This window comes from Trametes versicolor (genome assembly GCF_000271585.1).
Source record: "Trametes versicolor FP-101664 SS1 unplaced genomic scaffold TRAVEscaffold_7, whole genome shotgun sequence".
NCBI lineage: Eukaryota > Fungi > Basidiomycota > Agaricomycetes > Polyporales > Polyporaceae > Trametes > Trametes versicolor.
The window spans coordinates 2277370-2290032 of NW_007360327.1; the positions used below are offsets into that span (position 1 = coordinate 2277370).

At 54.5% G+C, this 12663-nt stretch overlaps 5 protein-coding genes across 5 annotated transcripts; 2 read left to right on the top strand and 3 right to left on the bottom strand.

Moving 5' to 3' along the window:
- Positions 1-1702: 1702 nt before the first annotated feature.
- Positions 1703-3920, bottom strand: TRAVEDRAFT_72827 (uncharacterized protein; the record flags this gene model as incomplete). Its single annotated transcript, XM_008041709.1, has 21 exons — positions 1703-1842; positions 1923-2046; positions 2104-2128; positions 2186-2243; positions 2301-2328; positions 2391-2403; positions 2454-2510; positions 2573-2712; positions 2765-2780; positions 2842-2853; positions 2913-2937; positions 2996-3030; positions 3084-3109; positions 3177-3202; positions 3264-3281; positions 3343-3352; positions 3405-3461; positions 3519-3560; positions 3619-3632; positions 3682-3760; positions 3820-3920. The coding sequence occupies 21 exons, from the start codon at positions 3918-3920 to the stop codon at positions 1726-1728; spliced, it is 1023 nt and encodes a 340-aa protein (XP_008039900.1). The 3' UTR covers positions 1703-1725.
- A 4568-nt stretch (positions 3921-8488) lies between these two features.
- TRAVEDRAFT_38232 (uncharacterized protein) lies at positions 8489-9596 on the top strand (the record flags this gene model as incomplete). The annotated part of the gene is made up of 5 exons (XM_008041041.1): positions 8489-8603; positions 8658-8840; positions 8891-9024; positions 9078-9323; positions 9363-9596. The coding sequence occupies 5 exons, from the start codon at positions 8489-8491 to the stop codon at positions 9594-9596; spliced, it is 912 nt and encodes a 303-aa protein (XP_008039232.1).
- Positions 9597-10203: 607 nt separating this feature from the next.
- Positions 10204-10389, top strand: TRAVEDRAFT_126739 (uncharacterized protein; the record flags this gene model as incomplete). The annotated part of the gene is made up of 1 exon (XM_008041710.1): positions 10204-10389. A coding segment is annotated over one exon (186 nt), but the record flags the coding sequence as incomplete, so codon positions are not given.
- Positions 10390-10857: 468 nt separating this feature from the next.
- Positions 10858-11365, bottom strand: TRAVEDRAFT_29798 (uncharacterized protein). Its single transcript, XM_008040983.1, has one exon. It carries the CDS (start codon positions 11287-11289, stop codon positions 11017-11019), a length of 273 nt encoding a protein of 90 aa, XP_008039174.1. The 5' UTR covers positions 11290-11365; the 3' UTR covers positions 10858-11016.
- Positions 11366-11441: 76 nt separating this feature from the next.
- On the bottom strand, positions 11442-11689 carry TRAVEDRAFT_101162 (uncharacterized protein; the record flags this gene model as incomplete). The annotated part of the gene is made up of 2 exons (XM_008041711.1): positions 11442-11489; positions 11555-11689. Coding segments are annotated over 2 exons (183 nt in total), but the record flags the coding sequence as incomplete, so codon positions are not given.
- Between the last annotated feature and the right edge of the window lie 974 nt (positions 11690-12663).

Here is a 12663-nt window from a genome sequence, read left to right on the forward strand (position 1 = left end):
GGACTTTGCCGGGCAAGGACGGGGAGGCTGGACCGCGGGTAAGCCACGCATATACGGAGGCGGAGAAGCTGGTGTGCGAATGATGAGAACCATAGAACCTGATAGGATTCAGAAGGCATGAGCGCACATCGCGATGGAAGGAACTCACTGTCTAGGGTCCAGGATGTACTGCAGCCAGCTACCGGGCGTATATGGTACGCATGTTGATGTTATAGCCAAGGAGTTCTTGTATATCCTCAGTAGAGCCCATGCCTATTCACATGAGGGTGTGGTTGAGCCTTGAGAGAGGCTTGAGCAGTTGAGTACCTGGCTGCACGGTGTGTCCCTCGTACGGCCGACGACGCGAGCCACAGCGGAGTAGCGGGGCTCGAACCTTCTTTTCCAGCAACAGGCGCCAAGAGATATCGCTCTCCTAAATCCGCCCATATCCATGCAGCTCTTCGAAGGAGGCCATCACTTAAACCTGCTGTGTTGCTCCATTGGGGTATCTGACTGCATCTGACTGCGACGACGGCACTGAGCTCGCTTTCGAAAATAACGCGATGCCTAGTTGCCTTCGTGATGCTCAAGGCAGTCCATTCCAAATGCCTCGGTACCTTGCGGCGTCGGAAGCCGTATCTCGGAGTCTCTGCTCTGGCGTCGCACTCACGCATATTTTGGCTTGATTATCTATGTCTCTTGCCCTCCTGTTCGGTCGCCTTGCAGGATTTGTGACAACACCTTACCTTGCGATCCCCTCGCTTGGAGCAACCTCTGCACGTTCTCCCATTGCTTCTGTTCGGTCAAACTTCCGTTGACGTTCGCACTTCTAGCTATAAAGGTGAGTTTACATTGCTTCGTGTGATACGTTCTACCTCCCTGTCATTTTTGCCTCTGCTTCTCTTGCAATCATACCAGTCTCCCCATATATGAATGTCCGATGCTGAAGCTGTTTGATGTCTGTGTTGTGGGCCCGCGTCCGGGCGGTCTGTCGTTGTGCTAGTGCCTTGAGCAGGGGAGTGGCTGGCATTTCGGGAGTTCAATTGACACTTGTCGCGCAGGTGAGTGGAACGGCAGCGGTTCTTGAGCCGAAGCGTGCGGCGGTGGAGGCGAGCATATGTAGGCATCTGCCAAAATCATGTCTATATCAACCCCGACGTGACCGCAGGAATGCGACATAGAGCGGCGCTCACCTTCTGCTCTATCAAACCTGCCCGCCCGGATCGAATGTAGAATGCGAGACTCGTGCAGGGCGGCGGTTGCCACCGGTGCTTGTGGCGTGCACGTTCCCGAAAACCTTTCCCCGCAGTGGGATGGAACATGCTCGTGGAAGTGGGCAACGGTGAGTAGCCGATCTACATTGCTACATCATGGCCAATGATTTGTTGATAGCTCTCACAGTTCGTGAGGAAGACGCACATTAACGTGGTCGGATCTAAAAACCATGTGCAATGTTGTGGCGGCAAGGGAGTCTCGAGCATACGGTGACATGATGCATCGCCCGTCGTGGATGGCCCTTTCGTCCAATGAATCGAATGATGATATTCTGTCACCGACCTGAGCAGCGCTGACCTGCATCATGACTAGGGGATCCACGGTCGCAGTATAAATAACAATATGCGTACAAGTATTCCTACAGATTAGGCGGACACCGTTCGTAATGAAGCCGAGTCGCCACGAATATCAAAACGAGCGACGTTGGAGCAAGGAACGTGTCTAATGAGCGGCGGTGGCGTCTCACTCTGTTCATGCGGCGTCGTAGCTGCGCTTGTCGAAAGCGCGCTGATGTACGGTGCTGACCGTGTCGGCCTCCATCTCTGCCGTGACCTTGATGTTGATCCTTGCCGGACCGGAGTCAGGAAGCTGCGCGTCAGACAGAGCCCGTTAGCATCCGAGCGAGGCCGGCGGAGTAGCGACGAGCGAGTCATGCATCCTGTACGTACCTGAGGGGCACCCCACTGCTCGACAGTGGCGAGGTGGGTCGCACGGGAGATGATGTTGCGTTCGAACGAGGCAGGGCCAAAGATTTCCACGCCACGGCTGGCCATCAGCTTGCGGGAGTTGAGCCTGGGCGTCGTCGGCATCAGTGGGTATGCGGAGACGGAGAGGGCAGGGTAGACGTACACAGCCAGAAGCGTGTTTGCATATACTGCAGCGGGTGCGGTCGGTCAGCAACATGTACATCCCAGGGAAAAATAGCACTCACGCCGAGTTGCGATGTATGACACCGCAGCCCAAGTGAACGACCTCGGATCAGTGGTGGCCTATGGTGATGCTCATATCAGCTTCTATAGATACGCATTGAGGTGCGCGAGACGCACCAGAATAGATGGAATCATGTTGAATATCCTGTAGGTAGCATAGTGTGAGCGCTAGATGCGAAGGTAGTAGAGACTACACATGGTTCTCACCCCGTCATCAGACCTGCAAAATAGTATGAATTAAGAAACGAAGACGAAGGCTAATAAACGTACCGGTGTTCACGAAGTAGAGCATGAACCGGTCCGCACGACCATCCACTCCTCGCGGACCTATAGTAGATTGAGATCAGACTACTTGACCTGACGTGCCTCCAGACATGCGCAACACATACCGTACGTGTCGCGGCTGTATCGGAGTGCGACAATGATGGAACCCGCTAGCAGTAGATCTGCACCCGTAGCAAACCAGAGACCAGCGCCGAACAACCACTCCGTGTTAGGCCCGAAGTTCTCCAAGTTATGCAACTGTATCCTATGCGGAGTTGAGAATCGGGGACGATCGGAAGCAGACAAGAGATACCCACGCGACTACGGTCACGGCTGGTTACGAGGTGGGCTTCGTCAGAGGAGACTGTCAGAGCAGCGTGAGGTGAGAACGTACCAATTGCCATACCTAGAAATCGAAACTCAGTCGACGGACTCCAAACAGTAGGTGTGAGGACTTCAGCTTACCCAAGAAAGCGGCCAAACACAATGTCTGGGACCATTATCAGAATGACGTGAGGCACTGGAGCGAGTTGTGGTGGGCAACGTACAGCGATTCCGACCACGATCTTGAACCCGGGACCGACTGAAAATCAAAGTCAGCTATTTGCGCGTGACGAATTCAGACGTAATGCATACGCAGGGCGACTCTCCGGGCAAAGAACCTGCAGTGATACGTAGCTCGTTAGGCCCCGTTTTCGACGCATAAGAGGTCAAAGTAGCAACGCGTACGTCTGAGCTGTCAGAGTTATCGCAGCCTACAACACTCATGAGTTTGCGTTCTCCTTGTGCGAGCTAGCCTGATAGACGGGGACGTACCGAGACCGTAGGCGCAATCTGGGCGGGGGTGACTTCAGTTAGCATACGCCTCGGGTCATTTCGAGCAAGAGTCGCGCACCTGAACGGACCTACAGTATAATGAGCATGTGTCGAAGGATGTAGCTGACAGATGAAACGTACCAGATGCCTTGTGTGAGGGCTGTCGGGTCGAAGTAGTGCGTGACGAGAGCCCAATAGCTGGAGTGCGGAGAGTTGGAACATTGAACCGCCGCGTACGCAATACGAGAGACGTACCAAGAATGCATGAGCATCGGAATCTGAACGGTCTCCAAAATCCTGTCCGGCGAGCTCGTAAGCGTGGCCACCCCGACGATGCACATGAACCTAAGCGTACATCACAGCAACTACCTGCAGCGGGGCTCAGCCAGATATCGATCATGCAAGCTCGGACACGTACCAGAGTGCGGATGAATGCCGTATCCGTAGGATAAAGGCGCACATAACGATAAAACTGGAGGAGGCTGATGCCATACAGCCTAGCATGGACCAAGCAAAGTTCGTCGGTCTCCTAGATGAAGCTGCGCGAGGGACTTACACGAGGCTAAGACAGGTGCCGATCAAGTATGCACCATATGTCTTTTCAAGCGTCGCAGAGGCTTCCGCAAGAAGGGGCTGCAGTGCGGCGGCGGAAGACATCTTGGCCCCGTAAGGCGGGCAAGCCGTGGATTGGGTGAGAGCCGGAGGTGGTGGGGATGGGGTAAAGTGCGTTTGGTGGCCGGGGGACTATATCCGCGGTGGCACTGATCGACCGTCGCTGAGAACAAATTATGCCACAAGTAAGCGAGATCAGACGAAGGGCATAACGCTAAATCGAACCGCAGAAGAAGCAGACCCCTCGACAAATCACCGTGTCCGCTCTCGCCGAGACTCCAAGCCGATCAGCGAGGCCCGCATGTGGCTGTTTCTCCATCAGAGACGCATTGCCACGAGCTACCGCTCCCATCAAGTGGCTAGACCGCTCGTAGAAAACCGAATTAGGCTTCTCCTATACTAGCCTCCTAGAAAGTGGCTCGGGCCTAGCGACCAAGAATATGTGAGGGGATCGTCATGAATTCGAACCTGATTGCGGAACGCCCACAAATACTGGAGTTCCTTCTCCCGTCGAGATCTCGAACAGCAGCCCCTGAGAGAATGTCGGTACGTTTCCATGTCCACAAGCTACAGTGTGGGTCACTACGTTGAGAATGAATTGTCGTCGGAGAGTCCGCATTGGTGCAAGAGGCAGACCGCATGGCGGCCGGACTCATTGATGACGCGCGAGTGAGCTGGACGGGCTACCCCCAATTATGTAGCATGCCGCGATGATGTCAGGCGCTCAGAATAGCCAGCGCAACATCAAGCGATAGTTGCGTTATACTCCTGCCTTCGTTGTTGTATAAGCTGTCAGTGCAAACTTCGAGAATGATTAATGGTGCATTAACTGACACGAAAACCTCGTATCATGGGGGGTATGCCACAACTGTTCACTTGAGCCTTCGCCGCACACCCTTAGAGTGTAGTGCTACACGATACGAACCCGCTGGTCACCGATGTCTCGTCGTGGCTTCTCTGCTCGTCGTCTCAGTCTGGGGCTGTGGAGAGTTGCACTGAGTTACCGGGCTACACGGGCGACATAGCTAGCTCACCACAGTTCTAGCTCACGGACCAAAGCTGACTCGATGTTGCAACTGACCCCGATCGACCAGTAGCCTTCTAACTCGATTGTTAAAACAGCATGATGAGGCATGTCTCCCCTAACCCCCACTTCCAGCTCACAGACAACGATGGTAGTGCATCAGCCATGATTTTAGATACACAGGACAAGCGGTCGTACCCACCTTCCTGTCAAGGTCGATACAAAGGAGGCGCAAACGAGGTCGTCGTTCAGGTGGCACTGTAACAGAAGAATCAACACATTCGCTTCGCCTCGCCGTCTGCACTGTGTACAATGACAAGGGCCGTCATTTCATAGCTCCTGAAAACCCGTCAGAACACGTAGAGCACCAATGAATGGAAGGCGAAGCACAGGCACATGCAAAAACCATCGGAGTGTCGACGAGACGAAGCAGCGGGATATCTTCGCCATTTTCGTGGCTTAGGGTGTTTGTCAGATGGAAGAGTGTCAAAGGATCGATAAAGGACCTGGATGAGTCGGGCGAACTCGGGAGTAAGTTTCGGCGGGGGACGATGCAGAGCTCGACGACGTGAATCCGGGTGCTGTCCTTCTCGTTCTTCTCGAGATCGAGATCGACCCCGTCACGGCAGTTCGGTGAGCGTATGCGAGGGAGGTGGGGGCCTCGTACGCGTGCGGGGGTTCTTGGGGGCGCGCCGCGCCGCAACGGGACGCGCGCATCCGCTGGAGAGGAAAGTTGGGGCGGCACTCCGAGCGACGCGACCGTGATGCCAGTCTCTAGGTGCATGACGATGAGCAGGACGTTTCTGGCCGACTAACTCGAGTTTGATATCCGTAGGGCAAGTTAGTTGGCCGTTAAGTTGCACTGTGGTCGAGGATGTTCCTCGCATGAATCATCTCGGCAGGGTTTTGTGGACAGCCGCCGATCCACCGAGAGGATCTATCAAGACCAGGTGGTGAGTACTGTGCTCCGAAAAATCCACAACAACGTGTGTTTTGTAACGTAGTTCTTTCACCATGCATCCCCAAACAAGACGCAGAGAAGGATGACCGAGCGGCTCACAGTTCCACGCTATAATCTGCGGCCGCATTGTACGAGAGGAGTATATGTACTTACCCGAACGATGCCCAAAAGACAGAATGCTTCCGTCGCACTCTATTTTTCCTGGGAGATGCACTTTGAGGATGTCCGAACCCGTCAGAGGCCGGAGAACCGAAGTGCCGCCTGTAAAAGGGTACCGATCAGCATTCGATATTTGAGCCACCTGCGAGCCACGTCCTGAAGTGCATAATCTCAGTAAGCACATTATATGAGATGCATCTGCAACGTATAGCATCTGAACGTCCGCAAAGAACGACGCAACAGGATGCTTGGCGTACGGCACGCGCATTCGAATCGCAGACAGATATCCTGAGCCCTTTCGGGTAGATGCTTGGGTTTGTATACGGACCAGAAGCCAATATGCGCTTACCTGTTTCAAGTCCAACGTAGGAAGATAGTCGACTATGACTCTGCCCGAGGCCGAGGTCTGCCTGTCGTCACCGTGGAAGACCATAGTAGGCGTGCAGCAGTATTGAGCTCTGAGATCAGAGATTTTGGCTGTGCAAGGTATATTCACAGGGCGCAGCGACGGATTTTCGCGGAAGATGATGGGCGCGTAATCCGGGCATTACGGCCAGATGTTGTGTAGATTATACATGGATGTCCTTTGCAGATCATCTTCCATCTAATTCACGGATTTCGCTCACATTATGAACACATTCCGTCCGCCCGATCCAGAGGCTTCATAACCCGCTGGATATTCTGCGGATAAGTCCCAAACGGGTAGGTTCGCGGTCACGATATTTGCAACGCGATCGCGACGCGACGCGTTTAATTAGGCGCTCCGCCGCCACTCATTCTCTTTCTCTCTCTTGCTTCCTCTATGGCGCCCCAGAGCCGCTGGCAGGATCTGGTAGACTGCACCTGTAGACACTATGGCTGTGGAGACACGATGAAGGGCTCAAAACCGCAGACAGTGAGTAACAAGGGTCGCCATGTCCGCGCGGATCTATTCGACAATGCAGAAGCAGCCGCAATGGCGGAGTCACTCGCACCGACTATATGCGCCCCGGGGACCCCTCTTGCCTCTGAAAACGCTCTTGGACCTACTGTGGGACACTCTATGGGCACCGGGATGGCAGCACAAACGACTGGAGATCCTGTGTCTTCCTCTGAACTTGATACATTTGCTGGGGAAGTGTCTGACGACGACTTGGTCGATCTGCCTCCACAAGAATTTATAAATTACCCTCCTGAACTCCTAGACGATGCCGGGGACCCATCTGGAGACAACAATGATACCCTTGTCGACATCGAGGATGACGGACCTCCGTCTCTTGCTCAGCTGCGATCTCGAGTTGTGGAGGCCGTCAACCCAGGCCCTGCTCCTGCTCCTGCTCCTGGTGGCGACGAGCCCTTCCCTCTCTCTGTGGAAATGGACTGCACTCAAGACGACGCTGCTCGCAACCTAGTCCCACCTGCGTTCTCTGAGCACCCGAGTATACGCTTGCTCTACCTCCAGACGGTCCTCCAGAACGTCTTCAAGCGCGAGACCCAAGAAGACGCTGCTGCCAGGCTCGCGTATGGCTACGACCTGATCGAGGTGGCGACTGGCGCACCTCTTCCAGCCTATCCGAAGCCAGCTCGCACCCTCGTCACTGCTCGGCGCCGTTTGGGACTCAACGTCGATGACTACATCGAAAAGCACCCACAGTGCTGCATTTGCTCGAAGTTCTACACCACCGAGCAGATGTTAGCGCTTCCCTCCCCCGCCTGTCTTGTCCGGCGCTGCAAGGGGATCATCTGGGGCATCAAGCGCAATGGGGCCGGCGTTGAGAAGCGCGTCGCACGCAAGATCCAGTCATATGCGCCAATCATCAAGGGCACAGCGCGTTGCCTCCTCCGCCCGGACTTTGTACAGCATCTCCGTTGCTCATCCGAGCGAAACACGGACCGACCTCCTCTTCGCGACGACGAGCAAATGCACGACTTTCACGACGGTCTGGCCTATGGTCAACTGGAGCTCGGAATCGAGCGTATCAAGCTTGCGGATGGTGCTATTGCAGACGTCAAGACCCATCGCGGTGCGGAACCATTGAGGCTAGCCTCTGCCAGGAGAGGGCTGAGCTTGGGCCTGTACGCTGATTGGTACGTATGCGTTCTCGAGTCCTGATGTTTCTGATAAATCTAACCATGCTTTTTGATAGGTTTGGTGTTATTAGCGGCAGACCGCATTCATGTGGTGCAGTCTATCTAGTCTACCTTGACCTCGATCGCTCCGTGCGATATCTCCAGCGGAATGTTCTGCTAGTTATGAACATAGCAGGCCCGAAAGAGCCGTCTCTTGAGGAGATGAATCACCTCCTTGAACCATTTGTCAAGGAGGTCAACATCCTACGGTGTGGTAAGCTCAAACTACTCGGCACGTTACAGAAGCACACTAATTAGTATGACTTCGACTCCCGTGTATGAGGCATCCGTTTCAATGTCTACGGTCAGCCCGAGCCGGTGGATTTCTTCGGCGGCATCGAGCTGCGAGTATTCGATGTCATGGGGGCCCGCAAATGTGAGGGTGCTGCGTCACATGCTCACAAAACGCACATGTGCAACTTCTGCCATGCGACGCACGACGAGATCAACCTGGCGTCAGGATACGACGTTGAAAGTGAGTCTATTCCGTCGTCTTAGTAGACACACAAATAACGAAAGTCTTATACAGATTTCCGAATGCGCGATGACTTTGAGCAGCTCGCGTACGCTTGGCGCTCTCGCGAGGCAACTAGCGCGAGGGCGCGCAAGCATATACTGGATGAGGGCGGGTCGAGATGGACAGAATTCATGGCAATCCCTGGCTGGATGCCCGTCTCCCGTGCGGCCCTCGACTACATGCACAACTTCTACCGTACGTCATTCAAGCTCTGGTACCTTTCTCTCCTCATGCTTGCAGCACAGTCGGTATCATGAAGAACCTGTTTATGGACTTCCTGGTGGACGGGTACCTGTTCAACAAGAAGATGTGGGATCAATTCGACGTAATCATGGCGTCGATAAAATGGCCATCGGGCATTGGACGCCTTCCCACAAATGTGAGTGTTGCGATATTTGCAGATTCCTGTAGCTGATATGTATTCACTCGTAGTTAGGGGAAAATCATTCTCTCCCTAAGGCTGACCAGTGGCGACGCTGGCTGAACATCCAGCCGACTATGCTCTGGCTCTGCTGGCGCGACGCGGAGGACCGCATCTCTCGTACAGCTCCCGACATCCCTGGGAATGCGAAGAGTACTCCGATGTTCCTCCGCAACCTTAAGGAGATCTACGACATCTTCCTTTACGCCTCTATCGCCGAACGAATCCTCGCAAGCGAGAGCATATCCATGGAGGAGGTACACCGAGGACACCGCTATCTACGGCGATGCTGCCAGGAGATGCTCCGATTGGGAATTCACCTCGTGCCTAACCACCATTTAGCGATGCACTATCCCGACTTCTTTCGCCTCTTCGGACCTGTATATGCTTGGTGGCTGTATGCGCAGGAACGCTTCAACGGCGAGCAGGAGAGGGTGAACCACAATGGGAAGGCAGGCGGAGAGATGGAGCTTACGTTGCTCCGTAACTGGGTGGGAAAGCATCGCTTCTACGAGCTGGTAAGATCCTGATTATCTACAACATATGCTGCTGACAATGCATTCCTCAGTTGACCTCACTCCCAGAGTCCGCCCTGCCCCAGGAACATGCCATGGTTGACCGCATTGCAAAGGCGAGCGGCATTGTGCGCGGTACACTGCTAAACCAGCTTGCCGGGTTCGCTACGGGAGTCACCATTCTCAAACCGAAGTCGGTCAAGAAGTTCACTGACCTCCGCAAGCTGCCGCCGTATGTGTACAACCTACTACTGAACTTCGCACGCCAGACCTGGCCGGATACCCGAATCGCTAACGACTTCAATTGCGATCCAACTGCGATCACCTTCGCGGCGGACCACTGCGCTCGCAAGCTCCCGTTTATCTCCAAGGGCGGCGCGCGCTACGGGAGTGTTGCGGATAATCGCACGGACGCAGACCAGATAGCCTGTGTCAACTTCGAGGACTCACGAACACCGTGCAGGATACTCTATCATTTTGAACTCACTGTCGGCGATTGCACTCCCGTGATTTGTTCTATTGTGGAACGCCTTCAAGCTGATGACCGCATTCCAGCATTCCCATGGTCGATGTAGTACGTTGATTGTTGCATCCAAAGCATTGCGTAGACTCACTCTTTTCCAGCTCAACCGATCTCGGGATTTACGTCACGTACGCTGAGAGATATCAATCTCCCGAAGTAATCATGTCAACGCAGCTGGCCGCGGCAGTCGCAGTCATCCCGTTTACCTCCAAGGTCCTTGGGGAAGCACACCCATTGTGGGCCGTGCACTCATTTGATCGCGTGAGTCACCTTGCTTCTCCTTAGATTGTGCTCATTACATCCGGATAGACTGGAATCGAAGTCAACGATGATTGGTTCAATGACCTTGCGGAACAGCTCGACGCCGATATCCCCGACATTTAAAATACACCGCTTCGTCTAACCATCATTACGACAGCTTGAACATCCTATCAATGTCCGCACCCCCGGCCACGAGGTCAAGCTGCGCCTGCGCCTCAGCGACGTCTGCTACGTTCCCCACACGCCGTATCTTCTTTCCTTTCCCTCCTCGGTCCTGCACCCTCTTCGCCTGCGGCTTTTCATCTTCCTTCGGATCCTCCAGATCACCCCATGCAACACCGCTAGGTGCGACGCGACCCGTGGCAAGCCACTCGGGATGATCCTGCAGGTATGCATTGCTCACCTGCCAAGCACGCACACGTAGGCTGAGCCGGATGATGAACTCTGAACCTGGAAGGCTGTAAGCCGCACAAAGAGAGGTCTTCAGTCTGTGAGAGAACGACTATGATTGCATAGTACTGTACCTGTAAGCCGCACAAAGAGAGGCTACAAGTACTAGTAAGTAAACATGTAAGGAAGCATAGGTAGTGTGGGACTTACTCTTCAGTCTGTGAGAGAACGACTGAAGAGCAGAGGCCTGCAGAGTCCTCCTTATATACTACTGGGGAGGACGATGAGTAAGCGTATAAGAAGAGAGCATGTGACGTCCAGAGGACGCTGACTGAGCGATGAGTAACGCTGAGTAAGGGAGCATAATCGACATAAGGTCAGATAGTCCATGGCTGAGTAATGCGAGTAATCCGGACGCTGTCTAGAATAGTCCGGAACATCGTAGAACGTACCAGAATCATGTGGAGGGATGGCAGGATGCCAAGTAAGTACAGAACAAAAGAATGTACGTATATGGTAAGTAGGAAAGTCCATGCTGGCGTATGGTAGACGCACAGCCACTATCACTGCCACTCCCGGTCCGGCACAGCCGTAGACACAGAAGTTCAACACCGGAGGGCCTTGGGGGGTGCCGCGTCAGGTTTCGACGCGCCTCTGATGCGCGGGACCATTGCGCGCTCCTTATCGGGGTTTGGGTCCGGCAATGCGTCGATGAAGTCGTAGAGTTCCTGTACCTATTCCGTCGTCGAACGGTGAGTATCTGGATGACCACGACGGACGTCGACAAGTGTATACTCACTTCTGCGCTTCGATATCCAGGGGCCCGGCTGACGTATCGCGTCACTTTGCCATCCACAACAGGTGCGTCCTCGTCATCCTCGTTGTCGGACATTGCATTGACTGCAAATGCGCCATCGTATTTCTTGTCCTCATATTTAGTTCCGGGGCGCTTTCTGGAGCGCTGTGCCGCCTTCTGCAACGTTTTCAGGCCTGGGTAAGTGGTACTCATGTCATAATACGAACACAACACTCACCCCTTTTGCACGCGAGATCAGTGTTTGCCGTTTCGTGCCGGTTGGCTCCTTGACAACATCCGCTGCGACAAGTTCACCGTCTCCAGCACCATTGGTACCCCCCTCGCCTCCTACACCTCCAAGCGGCTCGTCGTCCTCCTCCTCCTCGTCCTCGTCTCTTATTGGGCTGGACGAACGTACGGCAGCGGCACCTGTAGCACCGACGGTACGAGCCTTTGCTGCCATTGCACGTTGATGCTTACGTGCCTCTTGCTTCATGTACTTCCATCTCAGCTCCACCCGTTGGGCGAGATCGTACTCGAGGATGTCGTCAAGATCTTCCCGCGCTTTCGGAAGGGACGAACGGCCGGAAGCTTCGATCCAGCGCAGGACTCGCTTCAAGCCTTCTGCGTTCACCCTCGAGGTCTCCGACTGATCCCATCGAAAACGAAGGAGCGCCTGCTTTGAGTGGTCGTCGACAGGCCAAGCAGTGTCCTCCTCGGACAGGCCATCAGGATATGATGGCAGCTCAGGCCCGGTGAGCTTGCCCACGCCCATTAGTCGCATGAACGCCATATTAATGACCGCCTGATCGCAGCGGCGCGACGGTGACCACACCAGGTGAGTATCTCTTGTGCGCGTCTATACTGTTTGACTGACGCACCTTTATCGTCGCGCGTGTAGCAGCCTCTTCACTGCGCTTAATCTCTGCGATGGTCGGACCGGCTGAGGCTGCCGCGGGGCCAGACTCGGTACCTGCAAGCTCGCGGTCTCGCGGAGCACCCTGGACTCCTCTGCTATCCCCATCTTCGCCCTCGCCCTCCTCTTCCAGCCCCATATGGTCTATAAGACTCGAGATACGCGCTTCTGCTGCCGAGAGCCTCGCTTGTAAGAC

What these genes read in the sequence shown, in the direction of transcription:
- TRAVEDRAFT_29798 (XM_008040983.1), bottom strand. Translation starts at nt 11,289, where the DNA reads ATGGACTTTCCTACTTACCATATACGTACATTCTTTTGTTCTGTACTT.